General features: G+C 53.4%; 1 protein-coding gene across 2 annotated transcripts in view; it reads left to right on the top strand.

Moving 5' to 3' along the window:
• Kiaa1614 (KIAA1614 ortholog) overlaps positions 1-15,571 on the top strand; it is a 37,714-nt gene extending 22,143 nt beyond the window's left edge. Inside the window, exons 7-10 of one of the 2 annotated variants that reach the window (XM_021660544.2) lie at positions 1,939-2,191; positions 4,551-4,678; positions 5,394-5,563; positions 9,090-15,571. In XM_021660544.2, coding sequence (XP_021516219.1) covers positions 1,939-2,191; positions 4,551-4,678; positions 5,394-5,563; positions 9,090-9,283 — 745 coding nt within the window. In that variant the 3' untranslated portion in view covers positions 9,284-15,571. The remainder of the gene's footprint in view (positions 1-1,938; positions 2,192-4,550; positions 4,679-5,393; positions 5,564-9,089) is intronic. The other variant, XM_021660550.2, reaches the window with a different exon arrangement.
• Positions 15,572-20,078: the final 4,507 nt, after the last annotated feature.

The following is a 20,078-nucleotide window of genomic DNA, read 5'->3' as shown; positions in this document are numbered from 1 at the left end:
TATCCCCCCCCCTTGTTTTTGAACCCCAAGGATCCACTTGTCTCTGCCTCCTCAGCACTGGGCTTATTGTGGACATGCTCTGCCATGCGCCTGGCTTTTAAATGGGTGCCGGGGATCTGAACTGAGGGCCTCATGCTTGTGTGCCGAACACTTCACCTACCCCCCAACCCCCACCTTCCCCAGTTGATTTTACCTGACGAACCTCGTTGAGCCGCTGAGTTATCTATCCACTCTTAGCCCCAGCTATTAATGCTACAGCCGAGAGCCACCGACCTCAGGGTGCTCCCAGGACGCAAACTGTTGCCCTTCTTGGCTTCAGCTGGGGTTAGACATCTTCCGCCCTGCCTTGAAACCTCAGCCTTGGCAAAGCTGGTACTTCCCAGCTCCATATTGTACCCTGTGACCACATGGGAGCACATAGCCTCCCTGTGGCCCAGCCAGGCCTCATGTTTGCCAGGATGCTAGGCCTATCTGGCAGTTTCTCCTGGATATCTCTCCCAGGTGTTTAGCTGTCCCCTAAACCAAATGGCACAGTTGCTTGTCCCATGCCCCCTTCCCGCAGCCCTGCTGTCATCCACATAGTGCTTAAACCCTGTGTCTGCCTCCTCCTGCTTTTACCCACTTCCACCAGCTGGCAACCTCTCCAGCCCCCAGCCCCTCTTTCTGCCATCTGATCTAAGCTGCCTTACTTTTTTTTTTAATTACAATTTATTCAATTTGTATCTCAGCTGTAGCCTCCTCCCTCATCCCCTCCCAATCCTGCCCTCCCTCCCTATTCTCCCATGCCCTTCCCCTAGTCCACTGATAGGGGAGGTCCTCCTCCCTTTCTATCTGACCCTAGCCTATCAGGTCTCATCAGGACTGGCTGTCTTCCTCTGTGGCCTGATAAGGCTGTTCCCCCTCAGGGGGGAGGTAATCAAAGAGCCAGCCACTGATTTCTTATCAGAGGCAGTCCCTGTTCCCCTTACTAGGGAACCCACTTGGACACTGAGCTGCCATGGGCTACATCTGTGGAGGCGGTTCTAGATTATTTCCTTGAATGGTCCCTGGTTGGAGTATCAGTCTCAAAAAGACTCCTGTGCCCAGATTTTTGGTTCTGTTCTCCTTGTGGAGCTACTATCCCCTCCAGGTCTTTCTATCTCCACTGCCTCACTACTTAGCTGCATAAGGGAATTTAAAAAAAAAAAAAAAAAAAAAAAAAAAAAAAAAAAAAAACAGAAACAAAAAAACCAATGAAATGGTATCATGGCCCAACTAAAAGCCCCACAGTAATTTCTCCTTACCCTCGCTTCTCTTAGTTGGATGGTGTTTGGTAGCATAGTGGGACTTGATTGCCTGGCCTCCTATCACACCTCTCCCTGTCTTCCTCACTGTCTGGCTGCAGTTGCTGAACATATCAAACGCCTTTCTGCTCAGACCGAGCTCCCAGCTGTTCCGTGCACCTGCCGCTCTCACCTCCAGGCTTAATGGCCTGACTCCTGCCTGTCATTGGCCCATGGTATAAAGATAGTTTTTTTCCCCCCGAAGAGGTCTTCCCTGGAAACTATTTACAACAAGGGCTGGGTCACACCCTGCCTCACCCCACACACTGCTGAGAATGGCTTTTCTCCTTGTGGTTTGTGGTTGATACGCTTCTGTACTCCCTTAGACAGTTAGAGGCAGACAGATAGGCTGGGAGACATCCTGAAGGAGTGGAATGAACGGGTGATGAGCCCTCGGCTGTGTGATGGCAGGGGCTATCCTGGACTGTTCTCCCCGAGGCTGCTCTCGCAGAGCACCTGGCAGAGTCTGTCCCTGGCTCCCCTGCTACAGCCTGATTCCCCCCTGGGCATTGGTGCTGGCCCATGTGGGGCTTGTGGGTCCTTAGGAGGCAGAATGCAGCCAGCCCTTGCCTTCCTCGCAGCCACCTCATGCCCACCTCCGCCCCTTGTGTTTCAGGGCATCACCTGAGGCCAGTGCAGGGCACAAGCCACCCTCAGCTTCCCGTTCTGATGGGAACAAGAAAAGGAGGAGTAGTATCGTTTCCACCCTGGGGCTCAAAAAGCTCTTCTCAGCCCTGGGCCATGCCCCCCGGCCCAGACTTGGCACGTCCCGAAGCTTCAGTGTGGAACAGCTGCAGCCCTCAACACTGGCTCCACACACCAGTACCCCCAAGGTGAAGAGAGCCCCATCGTTACAGATCCTGCATACGGTGAGCCCCTGCGGCCCTGCACAGAAGGATGAGGTCCGGTAGTGTGCTCTACTGGAATGCAGGGCGGAGGGAGGAGGGTATAGGAGGTCCCTCCCCGGAGTCCAGGTTGCAGAAGCGGGGAGCTGCTGCAGGCCTCACAGCTCACTCACAAGGCTCCTGCTCACTGCGTGCAGCACCCCTAAATTCTGTCCTCCCACCCACCACTGTCCATCCTCTTCCTCCCTTTCCCTTAAGTTTCTTGCCCCTGCTTCCTGGAGAGGCTATGCCCTGCTCATTCTTTAACTTTCACCTTGGCCACAGTGACTCTCTTAATCCAAACACAGTTTCATTCTTCTTTTTAAAAAAGAAAACATTTTCTTTCTGTGTGTGCATTTTGCCTTCATGGACATCTGTGCACCGTGTGCATTACTCAGAAGGCATCGAATCCCCCAGGACTGGGGTTGTAAACAGTCATGAGCTACCATGTGGGTACTGGAGATTGAACTTCCGGAAGAGCAGCCAGTGTTCTTCAGTGCAGAGGAAGCGCCCCTTCCCCCAAGCACAGTTCCAGTCTGTGTAGTCACAGCAAGCCTCGACCGGCCTTTGTTCTGCTCGTTCTCCGTGTGTCTTCCACGGTGGTGTTTCTGAGGACACGCACACCTGTCCACACAACTGCCCCCTGCCGTGAATGCGTCCTTCTCTGGACGTTCATCACGTGCAGGATAAAGTTGAGACCACTTAATGTTGTGAGGGGATCTGTGGTGTGTCTGCTTTTATGTCTCATCACTCTTGGCCCCTGTTTTGCCCTTCAACAGTCAGGTCACATGGCCCGACCGAATTTCCATCTGAATGTCTCTACTGTCTCTACCTGCTGAGTCTGTTCTTCCCTCAGCACTCTCCGCAGGCCTCCTTCAGAAGTCATCACCGTCCTCACCCCCCTGCTCCCTCCTCCATGTCTCTCTCCCCTCGCTGTGATATGATGTCTATACTCCCAGGACCCGTCTCAGCAGCTGGTACGCTTCATTCACACAGAGAGAACACAGGCACTAGCTAAACATCCCCTCTCCAAATCACCTCAGCACAGGCTGTCAGGCCTCCGGGCATCCTGCTCTGTGCTAGGAGCTCTTCTGTCCTCCTCTGTGCAGAGTCAGGAAGAGAGCCACGGTCTGAGGCCTGGGAGCCTTTCATTTCCAAGGCTGAGGAGGGTAGGGAACATGGGATGGATGACAGTCTGGGACTGCTTTCACTCAGGACAGGGTCTAGGAGTGGAGGCCCATGTGCAGGAAGTATCTGCTGGCTGATGAGTAGAGGAAAGAGGGGAAAGGGGGAAGCAGAGGGTGAGCTGGGAACGAAGACAGCATGGTTTCCTTGCGCCCTGGACTTCTGGAGTTTCTCTGTAGCCTCTCAAGGGAAATAACAGTGTCTCTTGTGTCCCAGAGGTCTTGTTGCAATTTAAGCTTAGTGACCAGAGGTAGAGAGCAGCCTGGCTAAGAAAGAATAGGACATACAGGACAGAAACCCACCAAGAACTGTAAAAAAAATTTCAAGAAGCTAAAAGAAAAAAGTCTCTCCCAGAAATGTAAATGCCTGAGTATCTACCCCTCACCAAACATACACCAGCACACACCACTCCTTCTCCCATGTCCCCATGCCTTCTCTCACCTCCCCAACCCTTCTCCCACGTCCCCACGTCTTTTATTCTCTCCCAACCCCTTCTCCCATGGCCCCAACCCTTCTATTCTCTCCCAACTCCTTCTCCCATGGCCCCACATCTTCTCTCCCCTCTCCTTCCCCCATGCCGTTTTTTCTTTTGCCTGGGCACCTGTGCCTCTCTTTTCAGCTGGAGAGCTTTTTCTTCCAGTCCCGCTCGAGGGCCAGCTCCTCCTCCATCCTCATACCTTCTGGGCCAAAGCCTCTCTGCTCCAGGAACTTTTTACCCGTTCCCCGACCTGCCAGGTTAACTGGCCTCATTCCTACTCCCAGCTGGAAGCCTTCTGCTCTAAGGTGTGTCCTGTCAAGTGTGCTACCGCTGACCCACGCCCCAGCCCCTCCCCTTTGTACAGGCTCTCCTATGTGCCTCAGGCTGGCCTGAAGTTCATGATCCTCCTGCCACAGCTGCTGAGTGCTGGGTAGATGTTCCTAGTCAGTGAGATAAGTGCAGAGTGCTGAGTTGTCGTTACGCTTTGGATGTCTGAGAAGCCCCATCTCCTGGAGCATGTTCTGCTGACTCCTGCAAGCCATCCAGACTTGCTCACCAAAGCTTGCACCACTGCTTTCTTAGATTGACTTCAGGTTTCTTAGATTGACCCCCAGCCAGTCCTCTGTGGGGACCCCTTCCCAGGCTTTTTTCTCACCTGCAATATTGGGCCTTCCCCACTAGGTGTCGCCCTCCCACCAGCATCGGAAAGCAACTTCCTTTCAGAACCTCCATTCTCTGCTAGGTGGCAAGGGAGACCGGTCCAGCCTCTACCTGGTGGAGGGGTCAGGGGACCCCCGTGCACCCAGCAGGTAAGCGTGGCACAAATGACCTGAAGGATAAACTCAAGAGTGCCACTGGAGCTACACATTTAGTCTTTTCCCTCAGCGCCGCAGCCCTGAGCCCGCCTCTCCCTTTAAGAGGAAGTGAGGCAGAGTAGCTGAGTCTTGCCCTCAACAAAGCTCCAATGTGGAGAGACAGAGTGACACTGAAGTGTCAGAACGACACCTCTGTGCCCTTGCCGTGTGCGGGTGAGCGCTGAGAGGTGTAGGCTTGCTGGTGGTGCTGGCAGGCTTGGCACCCCTCTCCCTTGGCTGTCCCACGACAGCCTGAAGTCAGTGTTCAGGGTTTCTTTAACACAGCTAAAGCTTCTACTAACCGCCCAGAGACAAGGGCCCCCAAAGAAGCCCTTGATTCCTGACCTCTCTGCCCAGGACCTCTTGCCTGTCTGCTTTTATCCAGAGCTCTACAGAAGGGTTTGGGGCCGGGGGAGGAGAGGGAGCATGGAAAACACTGCATAAAATTATAGCTTTGCTCAGGTTCTGAGGTCTCTCCCTAAAAATGTTATAAACCACCATCCCGAGGAGCTGCCAGCAGATTGTGGAAGCTGCCCGTGTCTACCCTGGGGAGGTCATTTTGCTGGCTGAGGTCAGAGAAACCCCGGGTTCCTATGGCAGAGATGCAGGTCACCTTCGGAGCACTAAAGAGCTGGCTTGACTACTGTTACGGTCTCTGGTCTCCTCGTAGGAGACACAGTGCTCTCAGTGTGGAAGATGTGGGCGGCCCCAGCCTCGCTCGCAGTGTGGGCCGTGTGGTGGCGGTGTTCCCAGATGGCACAAGTCAGCTGCAGCTGCAGCGACCCCCAGAGGGCGGCTTCGGTTTTCGTCTGGACTACGGCAATGGCCGTCGAGATTCAGGTATGCCATCGGGATCCTCAGCAAAGCACCGGAGGTGCTGTTAGTTTCCTTCTGGGGCTTACGCTGCACAATGGAGAAAGGCGCCCCCCCCCCCCGCCCCGTCTCTCTAGAAGCTCTTCCTGGGTGCCAGGTTCCTGGAGGCCCTGCTGCTGAGGGGGTGGAAGTAGCAGGTTTGACTCCGCTGTGCCCCTGTGACAGATTGAGATCAGAGTCCTCCAGGCTTTTCCAGAGGGGCTGAGGAAACCCGTCTGTGCTCGCCAGTGCTCAGCTATTCCTTTGATGTGGCTGATGTATTTCAACGGTCCCATCCTCCAGCTGCCGCTGTGTCTGGGCTTGTGCAGCGGGCTTGCCTGTCTGCAGTCCTGTGCACGGCCCTCCCTCACCAGCTCCTCAGGGCTTTGTTCAGATGGCTCCTTGCTCCTGGCTGTAGCCTAATTCAATACCACTGTCACTGACTCTGACGGGGTCTTGGTCCCTCTATGTCCATGAGTCCTTCAGGGCAACCTGACTTGCCCAGGCCTCCATAATGCATCTGAGTACCAGAGACCTTGAAAACTATCCCCAGGCTATGCTAAGTGGGGGAGGTTGGGAGGTATGCTGAGGGAGAGTGGGCAGAGGAGGGAGGCATGACTCAGAAAGGCAAACCCAGGAACTCGTGCTGCTGGGCCCCACAGAGGAGGGCAGTCCTTCTCTTGTGTCCCCTGGGTCAAGGCTGTTTAGCTGAAAGCCCTCCTGCTGCCTTGTTTGCTGTGCAGCGTGTTGCTTGCACCTGTCCTGCTGTTCGTCTTTCAGTAAATATATATGTCAGGTGCCTACTATGGGTATGGTGGGTACTGTGTTACAGCACCGCATGGAGCACACAGGCCTCTGACCTGACGGGGCACACGCCCTCCAGCAAGGGTGCTAGGCCAGCTCTACAGGTTTTCTTCATATATTTTGTATTATGAACGTGACATAGTGAAAAGCACCAGGAGCCAAATATAAATAAAGCAGGAATGGCAGGTGCTGTGTAGACGGGCTTGACAGTCGAGTGGGGATGGGACAGAAGAAGGAAGCAGCCTGTGGGGGCGGGAGATGAGATTCAGGAAACAAGGTCAGGCTGGGAGCTGAGCTCAGGGAGGCTGCAGGCTGTCCTGTCCTAAGGGACCTGGGGTTTTCTCAGTAGAACAGGTCAGGTTTTCTCAGAGTAGGGCAGGAACCATCTCTGGAAGAGATTTTAGAACGGGGGGGGGGGGCACCTGGCTGTGATGAGAACACACCACAGGGAAGGACAGGGAAGGGCACTAAGTTGATTTCCATAGTCCAGGAGACAAATGGTATGAGCAGGGGCTATAGTCTGGGTGATTTGTAGTTACTGTGAGATGATCTTCCTGGTGGGTATGGGGAGAGAGATGGGGAAGAGGAAATGGAGGAGGGAGGACGGGGAGAGGAGAAAACATGTATGATGGGGAACGGGGTGGGCCTCCCCAAGTCTGGATGGAGGGAGGGTCGGATGTCAGTGCACACAGGGGCTGACACTTGGGAACCCAGGCTGAGTGTCGTCCAGGCTCTCTCCGCATCCCTCACTTGGATGGTCCCAGCCAGGTAGTGTCCCACTCTTGCTGCTGTATTTGGCCACCAGATGTCACACTGGGATCTCACACCAGGCAGTGTGCTGGCTGCTGGTGCTCCCACCACAGTCCCTCCTCTAGCTGCTTAGGGCCAATAGCCCTGAGCTTCCGAGGGGCCGTGGTCGGGGCCTGCTTACTAAGCGTCTGTCAGGATGCCAGCACGTATCCCATCTGACACCACACCCACGAAAGCTGTGGGCCCTGCCTTCTGCTTCTAACTGGCTACCACAGGCATGTAGCATCCTTAACAAAGGCTGTCTCCAGCAGACTATAAATGCCAGAGTTGCCTCACAGTCACGATCTCAGCCGAGAGGCCTACCCAAGTCTCCCCAGAAAGCCTGGAGTGACGTCAGTGTCTGGTCTGGCTTGGCTACATTCTTTTGGGTTTTGTCACTCCTCTCCACCTGCCTCTCCTGCTGCATGCTGAACACTTCTGTGGCTTCACGTGGGGAAGTAAGGGGTGGCTCCCTCTCTCCATGCCACCAGAATGCAGTAGACCCAGCAGGTAAGCTCTTCAAGCATCAGAGAAAGGAGATCAAAGATAGGGCAGGAGCCCAGTAGACAAGCCCTCTGCCAAAGGATGGTAAATACTCAGTCAGTACAGACCAGGCCTCACTGGACAGGATCACATTAGCCAAGAAGCACCGAAAGGGATTTCCACACTTCAGACAGGAGAGGAAGTGTATATGCAGTTCAGGTTGGCCAAATGGCCACAAACCTTTAGGTGCCTTGGTGAAGGAGTTGTAGACTCCTCATTCAGAGCCTGGCTTCCCTGGGACCCAGAGGCTACAGTGAAGGGGGATCCTCCAGGTCCATAGGCCAAGGTACTGCTCCCCACAGTCCATGATGTTTCAAGCCAGAGATGGAGGCACCAGAACAGACATCCTGCCCAGCCCATGCTAAGCATCCAACCAGGGAAAGGCCTTGGAGAAGGCATGGTGTGGGGAGTTGCTGTACGTTTCTCGGCCAGCTGGTGAAGGGGTCGGGACTGTTCAGCTGTCCCAAGTGTCATTGTGCTGTCAGCAGGAAGTCACCTGCAAGGCCATCCCCCGCTTCCTCCAGCAGGCTGGCTATCCTCATACAGCAGAGCATGGCTCCAGCTTTCTCCAGAGAAACCTACCCACAAATGCTGTCAGCTTGGGGTAGCTGACAGAAGCTGAGAGATGCTTAGCTTTCAGCTGGACACTCCTGCACTGTGGCAGCAGTGGCCGGAGGCCTGCCTCATCAGTCTGAGTCCCCATTACCTCCTGCCCACCACCACATGCCTCTCCTGAAAGCCAGCCACAAGTCCCTGATGGGCTTGACTGTTACATTTACAACCCAAGGGATGATCATGCTGGCTATGCTGAGCCTCTTGAATCAGTAGAGGGAAGACTACAAGAAAAAGAGGCAAGTAAGCCATGTTTGCTGGACTTTGGCCCACATGCCACCAAATCCCAAGGAGGAAGTGTGTGAGTGAGGCTGAGGCCAGAGCCAACCCTGGACTGTATTGTGAACCAGATTTGGTCTCAGCTACTTCTATTACTCTAGTGACACTGTCCCCTGCTTTGGCTTTTGGGCTCTGCCTGGGTCACTTGAGCTATCAACTACATCTATTTGTGAATCCTAAGGAGCGTAGTGCAAGCCACGAAGTAGGTATTTATCTTCATTTTTAAAAACGACTCCCTCTTTATCCTAGAAGCTGATATCAGAAAAGGGTAGGATTAGTTCACTCTTACAAAACTGAGGATGAATAGTGTCTTCAAACATCATTTCCATGGGTTTTGCTGTTTTGAAAGAAGCGACAGAGAAACGAGGTTATGCATGGGGAGGCGGGGGCGAGGGGCACATGGCATGTTCCTATGAAGCCAGCTGTGAGAAGGGTGTCCCACTGTGTCCTGCATGACTTCTTATTCCCTGCTTCTCTTTCTTTGCAGGGCTCTACGTGCAGGCCATGGCTGACCTGGATACTGCCAAGCTGTACTCGGGGCTGCTTGGGGTAGGGGATGAGATCCTAGAGGTGAATGGGGCCAAGGTTGCTGGGCTGGGCTTGGCTCACATCAAGGAGCTCCTGGCTCATGTGGAGAGCTTGTCAATTCGTGTCTTGAGAAAGAGGCCTGTCCCCCAGTGACCCAGAAGTACTGCTGCTCTCACCGACGCTCCCTCAGTAGCCCTGACCCCCACCACACAGCGGGAGGGGCTGGAAATGGCCACTCAGATAATGTGGTTGTTGTCTGAGCTGTGGCAGAAGCCGTTCTGACCAGCCACCTGCAGGAAGAGGCAAAGAGCCTGCGTGTGCATTCAGTTAGGCTGGCTAATGGATGCCGAGCTGGGGAAAGAGAATATCACTTTCTTCCGTCACAGACGTGACCATGTCCCTTTGCTGGAAGGAGAGGAGAGCAACTGACTATGTCCTTGGGCTGGTCCCTGAGAGCTGGCTTCACCTCCTGGCCACACTCACTGGGAAGGCTCCCCAGGCCCCAGCATACCAGAGAGAACGTGGCCACATTGGCCTTGTGCCCCGTCTGTTTGAGCCGTGGCTTGCCTGGTTTCCATGTGACACTTGGCTCCTGATCTAGAAGTCTCGGCACAGCCTGACAGCCAGGAGCACACATTCCTAACCAAGCACTGGGAAGTATGGCCTGTCAGGAGCTCTGTGCCCCTTCTGGGTATGCAAACTTCTGAGAGTTTCTGGGAGCCAGAATGTTAAGAATTACTTTCTAAAAATGTCTGCCCCCAGCCGAGTTGAAGAATGAAACTGTTGCCATTTGCAGCAAGTGTGGCCATGGTACTAAAGATGTGGGAGGCCAGGCCAGCCAGCCCCTTGCCTCCGCCCCTGCCTAGACCTCGGTTGTCGCAGCCCGGCCTGGGCGGGCCTTGGTCTTTGTTCTCTTGTCCAGCTTGGAGACAGGGCTGCAGCTGGTGTCTGGCTGTCTCCCAGCTGCAGGGTTTCTATGCAGACCTCCCTGGTGGCAGCTGTGGGTGGGCAGCAGGCAAGGAGGCCGTTAGCCGGGGTGGCCTTCCCACCTAGACACAGCCTGCTGAGCCGAGGGCCTGCCCAGGGATCCAGGGCTCTGGAGATGCCCGGACAGGTGTCAGCCTTAAATTATTAAAACACAGAGCCAAAGCTGCTTCCGCTGGAGTTGCTGGATTCTGTCTTGACCTCTCCCAGCTCTGAGAGGCCTGGAGTAGGGCAAGGGCAGACGGGTACAGGTATGGCCATGGGGCATTTGGAGGGGAAGTGGGAGGCCTGCAGGGATAGGGTCACAACCAGCGTAGATGCAGAAGACTCTGCCACCCTTGAGTCAAGAAAGGAGGGCTGGCAAGGCTGGGGAGAAAAGAGAAAGAGCTAAGAGCCTTGGGTAGGTGCATGGAGGGGCGGAGTGGGCAGCTCACTGCTGATCTGTATCTTGCCACAGTGCCAGCTATGGTTAAAAAAACAAAACAGCCTTCATCTAGATTGTGATGTCACAGGCAGCTTTCACTGGACAAGAAAGACACTGGGGAGACATTGCCTGTGGAGAGGTGACAGAGGAAGCCAGCTTGTTGGGGGAGGAGAGGTTAAAACCCAGAGGCTGGGGAGAGGAAGAGAAGTGGGCGGGGGGGGGAGGGAGTGTTTCAGAGCCCCAAGAGTGTAGGACTGGGTGGCTAGGACTACCCCAGGCTGGAGAAAGAGCACAAAGAGGGGGTTCTAGCAAGTGGGCAGAGCAGCCAGTGTCAGAAGCGCATGAAACTCCAGGGCATGAAGAGGGCACTGGAGCGCCCCAGAGACAAATCCCCTACAGAAACAAGCACTCCCTAGCAGGAAACTATAGCCAAGGGGAAACCCCAGCAGCCCAGAGCAGTAGTCCCCAACCTGTGGGTTACAACCCCTTTGGCAAACCTGTCTCCAAAAATACTTACGATTCACAACAGTAGCAAAATTACAGTGAAATGGCAAGGAAACAATTTTATGTTTGGGGGTCACCACAGTATGAGGAACTGTATTAAAGGGGTAGCAGCATTAGGAAGGCTGAAACCATTGTCCCATAGGCTATTTCTTAGCCTGGAGCTGCAGCTGGAGCAATTTCACCCTGGGAAAAAGTGTCAGTAGCAGAGGCCACCTCTGTTTTCCGTATAGCAAGGACATTTGTCTTCTGGAGATACGCAGTGAAGGACTGGGGCTGGAAGAGGCCAGAAAACAGCTGAAGTAGTGGGAGTTCCTGAAGTCCTGGCGTATCTTTCTTAGTCTTTATGAGGGTCCTACGGGGAACATCCTGCTTCCTGTCCTTTCGGAGGTGGGAACCCAGTTCAAGTGCCAGCACTGCTGTGAGGCTCTCCAGCCCTGTCTGCTTGGTGTGGGATCTGCTTGTCACTCTCTAACCTTCCTCCTTCCTCCTTCTGTTTTTCCTCCCCCGGTGCTGGAAAAGGATAGGATGAGGGTGGGAGAGAATATGCAGGGTAAGAGGCCCTCTGGTCTCTGATCGGAGGCAACCACTGTGGCCTCTGCTCTGTCCCCGCTGGAGTAAAGCGATGCTGAGGCCCCTGGCCTGTGTCTGTGGTGGGGGAAGGCACTTGGCTCTCTCCAGCATCTGGTCTGGTCTCTATCATTTTCTTTATCTAGAGAGATGCTGACATAGCAGGCCTGGCTCAGCCCTCCTCCAAGTACTGCTGCATCAGAACCTTCTAGAATGTAGTTAATTGCCATAAGGCGGATTCCGGTGCAGGCTGGAGGACTGGTGAGGAGAGGGGGAGGGCGTACCAAAGCAGGGCTTTGTGAAGTGAGTGGGAGCAAGGATACTCAGGCATAAACAAAGCAAAACAACACAGCTTGTGCAAAGATGTGCATTTCCCCCCAATACCCTGTGCCCCTTAAGCCCATAGACCTGATGTTAGGGACTGCAGAACAGGAGGTACCAACTTTGGCCTCAGACATGCCACTCTCCTGAGGGGTTGCAGGGCAGAGCTGGGTGGAGCTTGTAGGGCATTTCAGAAGGTACTATCTGAAGGCACCAATCAAACTACACTTCCACTTCCAAGAAGAGGATGCTGGGACACATTGCCTTGGGTGCAGTGCCCTGGATGAAGATCTCAATCTGCTGTGTGGATGAATGCAGTGAAGGGTGGGGAGGGACAGGTGAGCAGAGCCCCTTGAGGAACTAACCGTGCAAGGGACAGGGCCAGCCTGGGGGGAGGGGCGGTTGCAGGCTCAAGTTGACCCAAGGCAAATGCTGGGCCGCACACTGGACCCCATGTACATGCAGGCGTGAGCACTGGGTGCACGCAGTGTCCCAGGCCTCAGGGGGTGGAGCAGCAGGCAGTGGTGCCACCCGGCCTGTTGACCTTTACAGGATAGGGGGCTGAACTTTACTTCTGGCTTTGAGGTCCTCTAGGAAAATGAGGTCCAACCTTCCACCGCGCCACCTGCACGAGAGATGCTTTTCCCTGGCAGTGTTTCTGACCCAATAAATATTGAAAGCGGGATGAGCTGTGTGTGGGGGCTGGGAAGCAGAGAGTACATCCCATGGGCAATGACAAGTTCTCTACCACCTTGGGTCGAGTTGGTGGAACTGAGGGGCCCCAGGCGTGGTCTTTAAAGGATATTCTAAGTTCTAGATCCAAGTCACCAAGAAGCCAGAGACCGAGGGGCAGATAGACGGCCATAACTGGACTCTCAGGCCCTTCACCATGGCTCAGGGAAGGGGCTAACCACTGTGGGTATCCCCACAACAGCTTTGGCTGCTGGTTGCCCTTCCACTGGGTTCCAGCTCCACAAATTCTCCCTTAGCCTCTTATTCTGTTTATCTGTGGCCTTTGCTGGACTGCTCTCCCACCTGCCCGCTGCCTGGCAACCTGTACAGGGATTAGAGACGTGTCTGTCCTGGGGAGCAAACCATGATCCTGCGGACTGGCAGCGGTCCTCCCTCCCTTTAACTCTCACGCAATCACACAATCAGGGACTTCAGACTGTGACTTTTCTTCTGTGAAATTATCCTTCAGACTTACCTGGCAACCTCTGGTCTGCCCTGGTGCACCTGCCCAAGCCATTTCGTCTACCCTCAGGCTCATTCTGGAGCTATTCAAAAGCCCCTACCATCCCCGAATCCCTCCCCACCCTGCTCTGTGAGGGCTCTTTCCTATGCAGCCAGAACACCTGCTCAGAAATGGCAACAGCCTTCCTTGGCAAACTCTGCCCAGCTCTCAAAGGCTGCGGGTTTGGCCAGGTCGCTGTGCTGGGTCTGGCTGGGACTGGCTCAGATACTCTGCCCACGGAGCCAGAGCTTAACAGCTGCCCTGCCAGTCCTGGAGGGTATCCGGAGCTGTTCTGTGGATGCCCAGCCACCTGCCAGGCCTGCCTTTGTCTTGTCCTTCTACAGTCTGGACTTGAGCCTCTATCACAGTATGGGGCTGCCCTTGGGGCTCTGGCCAGGGGCCAGTCACTGAGAGAGCTGCTCTGCCCTTTGGGATGCCCCCACACCTCCTCAATGGAGCCAGCTATAGCTGTGAGATAAGGCAAATTAGCATGCCACGGGCTGCAAGAGACCCCAAGGCAGTGGGCTTAACCCACCTGGGGACCACAAAAGCTTCTGCAGAGGGCCAGCCTCAGCCCCATGACTCCCAAGTTCACCAGCCTTCATCCAGCTCCAGAGCAAAGTTGGGAGGAAGAGATAGGGACATGGTAGGTGCCCCCATGCTACAATTGCTGCCATCCTGTGGGCACGTCAGGGTCTCTGGGTTTTCTTGGGTTACCGTATGCAGACTGATTCACTCTTCCTATAAGCAAAATCCAAACACCAATGAGGCTGACTTCTTGAGCTCCTGGACCAGAATCATTATTTTGGGTGGCCCAGCCTGACCTAGACCTCACCGCATCCTCAGCCTCCTGAGTGGCTGGGATTACAGGCCTATGCAACCATGCCCAGGCCTAGAGTAGATTTCCTGACTTGACAGAACACTATTAAAGGTTCTGAGGGGCTGGAGGGATGGCTGCTCTTCCAGAGGGCCTGAATTAAACTCCCAGCAACCACACGGTGGCTCACAACCATCTATAATGAGATCTGGGGCCCTCCTCTGGTGAGGTGTACATGCAGACAGAACATTGTATACATAATAAATAAATAAATCTTAAAAAAAAAAAGTCTGAGACATGGTCAAGATGAAGGCACCTGACATCACACTTTAGGTGCTGAAGTTTGCTGTTTCAGGAGCTGGAGGTGGCTCAGTCAGTAGTGTTTGCCATTTAAAGTGTAAGGACTGGAGTTTGATCCTCAGCATCCACATTTTTTAGAAAGTCAGCTATAGTGATGGATGCTTGTGATGGGGCTGGGAAGCTGAGATGGGAGGGTCCCTGGAGTTTACTGCCTGACCCGGCCCCGATGGATGGCTCCTGAGAAACATGCCAGGTTGGAGACAGCTTTAGTGAAACACCTGTTTGCCATCTTTTCCCTACAACAAAAACCTGTGGTCTAATCAAACTTGGTTCCAGCTGTGTCTCTGATTTTTTTTTTTTTTTCCAGTACTAGAGACTGAACTTGGTCTCACATGAAGCAGGCACTCTATCTCTGAACTGTTAGGTCCTTAGCCTTTTTTTTTTTTTTTCCATATATATATATATACTTAGTCTGGGCAACTTGAAAATGTTGCTCTCCTTCTACCATGTGGGCTCCCAGGACTGGACAGGTCATCAGGCTTGATGGCAAAGGCCTTTACCCCGGACCACTTCATACTTGCTTTATTTTTTTGGAGATAAGGTCTCATTGGAGTTGCTTGGGCTGGTCTTGACCCTTAAATCCTCCTGCCTCAGCCTCTGGAAGAGCTGGGAATTATCGGCCTTCGCTATATCTTTTTTAAGATTTGTGTGTATATGTGACTGCTTGCATGTATATATGCGTGAACACCTGTGCATGCCTGGGGCCCAAGAGGTCAGCAAGGGAGGTCAGGTCCCCTGAAGCTGGAGTTAGAGGCAGTTGTGAGCCCCAAGTGGTTGCTGGGAAGAGAACCCAGAACTCTGTGAGAGCAGGTGCTCCCTGCCGAGCCTTCTCTTCAGCCCCACGCTGGTGCATTTCTTGGTGGCTTTTGCAGTCCCAGCTACTTAGGGGAGCTGAGGCAGGGGGACTGAAACTCTGGTCCTCCTGTTCCACCTTCCTATGTTGCCAGACTCCAGGCAGGCACCTCTGGTCTGTGGTACTAGGGGTCGAGTCTCGGGCTTGCTAGGGGAGCACCCTACCAACAGAGCTGTGTCTTCAGCTCTCACACTCAGAATTCCCATCTAGTAGCTAGCAGCTTTCTCTGCCCCAGGCAGCTGTCTATGTCAGTAGTTTAAGATGGTTTTCATTTTTCATGTATGTTGATCATATTCTTTCTGACACCCAAAAAAGAAAAATCTAAACAAACTAAAAAGAGGAAGAAAAAAACTCAGCAAGAAAAAAAAAAAAATATATATATATATATGTAATCCATTTTGTGTTGGCAAACTACTCCTGGGATTGGCGCCTGCCCTGAAGAAAACTGACTTTTCCCTGATACCCAGTAGGTATCAATTGCGAATAGCTTCCTGCATGTGTCAGTAATTTTTAAGTGTATGTGTGCTGTGGTGTGTGAATACACTTGTGTGTGTGTATGCAGAGCCAAGAGCATCGTCAGTTGCCTTCCTTTGCCTCTTCTACACAGGGTCTCTCCCCGAGTCTGGAGCTTGCTGGTCTTCTGGCTAGGTTGGCCAGCAAGCCCCAGCATTCCCCTCACCTCCACCCACCCCTACGGACGTGAGCTACAGATGTGACCAACCACACCCCCAGCTTCTTTGTGAGCACCGCAGAATCTGAGCTCAGGTTGTCGCACACACACAGTGAGAGCTCTTGTCCACTGAGCCATCGCCTCAGCCTCTGTATGTCCTATGGGGAGGGGGAAGACCCTGTGTTTAAGTGTGGAAAGGCTGAAAACAAGAACAAGAGTGGGCGTGTGGTAGAGTGCTGTCACGACATGGTGCTAGCTTGAGCTCCGTCCTCCATTAAAAGAAGGAGAAAAACACCCAGGACAAGGCTCTGGTCTCTTCATCTTGCTTTAATACTGAACAGAATTCTTACACACGGCCGCAACACATCTTCAAGAGCAGAAGTAAGAAGTGGACTGCAGGGAACGAAACGTCACTTTTCTGGATCGATGGCTGACTTTATTTCATGCAAGTTTTCAAGTGTGTGATGTCGTCGGAGTTTAGGATTACCATCAAAGCACAAGGACTCTTTGAGGGATGTTTCCTTGTAGGTAGAGGTCCACAATGCAGCAGCAATTAGAACCGGGGATGGGGGGTATGCTGGCCTTATCTTTGGACTTAATGATTCCACTGAAAATGCATCTCTAACAAGCTTCTTAGCCTGGGAGAGCCGCCATATAAATCTACCCGGGGCAGAGGTGCCAGAACTCTAATCCCAGGGCTCACTTTTACCGAGCTGTGGGGAAGTGCCACCTGGAAGCTGCCCAGATAAAGTACTGACCCCATCCCAGTGTGCACATCCTATTATTTAAAAGTAAAACCTATAAAGCTACTTGGAAAAATATATAAGAATTTATTCCCCACTATTTTGCCATATATATTCTATTTCTGAGTTAGACCAATTTCTGATTCAAATGAGCCAGGGAAGCTTTTTCCATTTATACAACTCGCATTTACCACCATCTGCAGTTTGGTTCCTGTGGCCTTCTAGATGGCCCTCATCTGCTAGCATGCTGAGGGCTAAACCTGGCCAGGGCCAGTTAGGAAAAGGTCAGAGGGAGCTGAACGTACTTGCCAAAGCTGGGGTGTGACTCTGTGGTACTCAATGTGCCGCATGTGCGAGGTCCTGGGTTCCAAAACAGAAAAGCAGCAGAACAAAACGGAAAAGCAATCCTGAAGCCAGTGGGTGGCTGGCGCCTCCTCCCTCCCAGACAGCCAGGGCACAGGCACCGTGCCTTCCCCGGGAATAAGGACACCTTGTCCGGGGTCAGACCTCGGCTTCAGGGTCACACTTGCTGTTAACAAGCAGATTCCAGCTGAACCTACATTCCGCTGAGCTGGAGGGAAGGCCTGACCTTGGTCCTACCCCAGGAAGGCTCAGATGGAGCAGCGGGCAGGACCTCTGGTCAGCAAACAGCCTCTTCCCAAAAGCCACTGAGGACCACGTGGCCTCTCAGTAGAAATGCATAACCATGAAAACAAACTGGGAACTACACTTCCTCATAAAGCTCTGGCCGCAGCCAGCCGGCAAGCCAGGTCTGTGGAATGTTCGTGTGAGACCCCAGCGGGGGCGGGGGGGGGGGGAGGGCAGGCACTGCCTGGGCGGGCGCTATGCACAACTAGAGGAAGCTTTTCTGGATTAAGGTCGTATCAGAAGAAAAATAGCACCAACGAGTTAGGTGATGGCAGGGCCACACACACACACACACACACACACACACACACACACACACGTACGCCAGCACATGAGCACACAAATGCATACATGCACGCACGCACGCTCTCCTTCCTTTCTCACCCCACCCTGACAGCTGACTTGGCGGAGGCTGTACCTCATGGAGGACCTCCAGCGCAGGCCATCAGCAGCCACCTGAGCAGGCGCCGTGCAGCCCTCAGAGCCTCGGTGTTCAGCGCAGGCAGAATGCACCTCGGTGAGGAGCTGAGCACAAGTCGGCGTCCCTCTGAGTCGTTACCAAGGCCAGCTCCAAGTGCCCTGACTTGTCTTAAAAGCATTCGGCCTCCCAGAGGCTGGGTCTTCCAGGGGCTGCTCATTTTCCTCAGGGACAGCACTTGGCCCTTGGCTCACTGACCCACGGCAAGGGCAGAGGTGGCTCTTTCAGAGCTTCACTCCTGCCCCGGGTCACAACCCTGCTGCTCACGTCACTGGGGCTGTTTCACTCCAAACTCACAACTTTCTGGATTCAGAACCAGAAAGAAAGTTGCCCCGTGAGCTTTAGTAAGAAATGGGTGACAGTGGCTTCCACGTTTATATACAACAGACCGTCATCCTTCTGTTTTTTGTTTTGTTTTTTTTTAAAAAAAACGGCCACTTATTTATTTGTGCGTGTCACGTGCATGCGCCCACAATACAGCATGGATGTAGAGGTTAGAGGACCACTTTGAAGGAGCTGGCTCTCTCTCCCCCGGGTGGGCTCTCGGGGTCAAAGCCAGGTCATCCGGCTTGGCAGTGGGCCTTTCCCATCTCACCATTCTTAAGAGGAAGGCCATTTTCGGGGAAAGATGGTTTTTGACAGTTGGGAGTTGAGTAAGGGCAGCTGGACACTGAAGGCGGACCACCTCCTATCTCACCAGCCCTCCCAGGAGTGAGGGTCCAGGAGGATCCTGTGGCCGGGTCAGGCCTCCTGTCGGGGAGTCTCCTCTTCGGGGATTGGCTGGGGTGCACAGTGAGGGACTGACCCGTGGGAACTCTGATTTTACGCTCTCTCTACTCTTGATGGACGATGCACACTTTCAAAAAATAAACAAAAGCCCATCATTCCTACAAACTTGGAAGGGAGGCTCTCCAGTCAGAGCGAGGCAGAGGGAAATGGCTGCACTCCCCATTTTACAACCTGCTTCCCAGACCATCCATTTCTGGTTCGTTTATAAACTCACTTTGTGGCACAAGGTGAAGCCGAACGGCCCCGAGTCCACAGAGGCGACCTCAACTCCTTCCTCCCTCGAGCTCTGGACCTGCCCCTCTGGTCTCACGGGGTGGGCAGAGAAATCACCAGAAGAAAGCCTTTGGCTCAGCACCTGTACTTGCAGAAGGTAAACACTTAACAGAGACAGATTTCTGCTGGAGTCGGGCTGGATTCCTCGTCACAGCCCTTACTCGCATGAGGTGAGAAGGCACGAAGTTGCCAAGCTGTTGGCTACCAGACCCATCAGTCTGTTTAACTCTGGCTAAAAGCAGAGAATAATGGGCACGGTACCAAGTCTCCCGGCGTCAGCTCGAGCGTGAATTCTGAAACCGAGGAAAATACAACATGCATGCTCAGGCATATGCGACAACCCCGTGTGCCTCACAGTCCAGAGCAAACAGAGCACTGTGGTTTCCCAGCCCAAACAAAGACGAGATCAGAGGAGAGGGCTGAGCGCTCGAGGGCTTTGGGTTTTCCAGTTGGATCTGCACTCTGACAAGTGCTCTCAATGGACTGTCCTCCATCTCACCCCCAGTCAGTTAAGCGTTTGTCCGGTAAACACACTCAGCTCTTTCTGTTGACCGGCACATTATGGTGTGAGATCAAGTGTGGAAGGCCAGGTGGGTGGCCGGAGGAGAGCACATCTGTAAGAGACACTCCTAAGCGGCGTGGGCACCCCTGCTGTCCCTTCCTTATTCTAGGACATGTGGAAGAATGCCTTCAGCTCTCTGGGTCACTGGGGAAGAAAGGTACGTCCCTGTCCTCTTGGCCACAGTTTCAAAGGAGCCCTGTGCCTGGTGACCGCACAACAGGACGGGCCTGGACTAAGCCAGCTGCTGCAGGAGTGTGTGGCCCATGGCGAGCACACATGCATGTGAGGTTGACTATCTCTCTACACGCTCGCCGCTCAGCTCCAGCCTGTTTCAGGTCTAACAACACTGTTCAGCAAATACAGTGAGTCAGTGAGGCCCACGCACCAACTCAAAACAGATCCAATGAAACTAAGTCCAGAGTGGCAAACCTCTGTCTCTGAGCTGGTGGGGGAATCTTACCACAGCTGTGGGCACTTCTGACACCCTTCTCCCGGCAGACAACATGCTTTGAGTCGGGTGATTTTAATTCTTGGACTGCTCAGGGCTTTGTAATGTGTGGTGTGGGTTACAGTATTCAGACAAGGCCCACACTGATTTCTAACAAAAGGCTTCTATATTTTAATGCAAATCTAAGGGCTGTGCATGGTCTAAGTTCACAGAAGACTATTCAAAACCTTAAAATTTCGTAAAACATAAATAACACAGAACCCTACATTGAAG

Source organism: Meriones unguiculatus, chromosome 11 (genome assembly GCF_030254825.1).
Source record: "Meriones unguiculatus strain TT.TT164.6M chromosome 11, Bangor_MerUng_6.1, whole genome shotgun sequence".
Taxonomy (NCBI): Eukaryota; Metazoa; Chordata; class Mammalia; order Rodentia; family Muridae; genus Meriones; species Meriones unguiculatus.
Note: the sequence above shows the minus strand (reverse complement) of the source record. Positions and strands in the feature narration are given on the sequence as shown.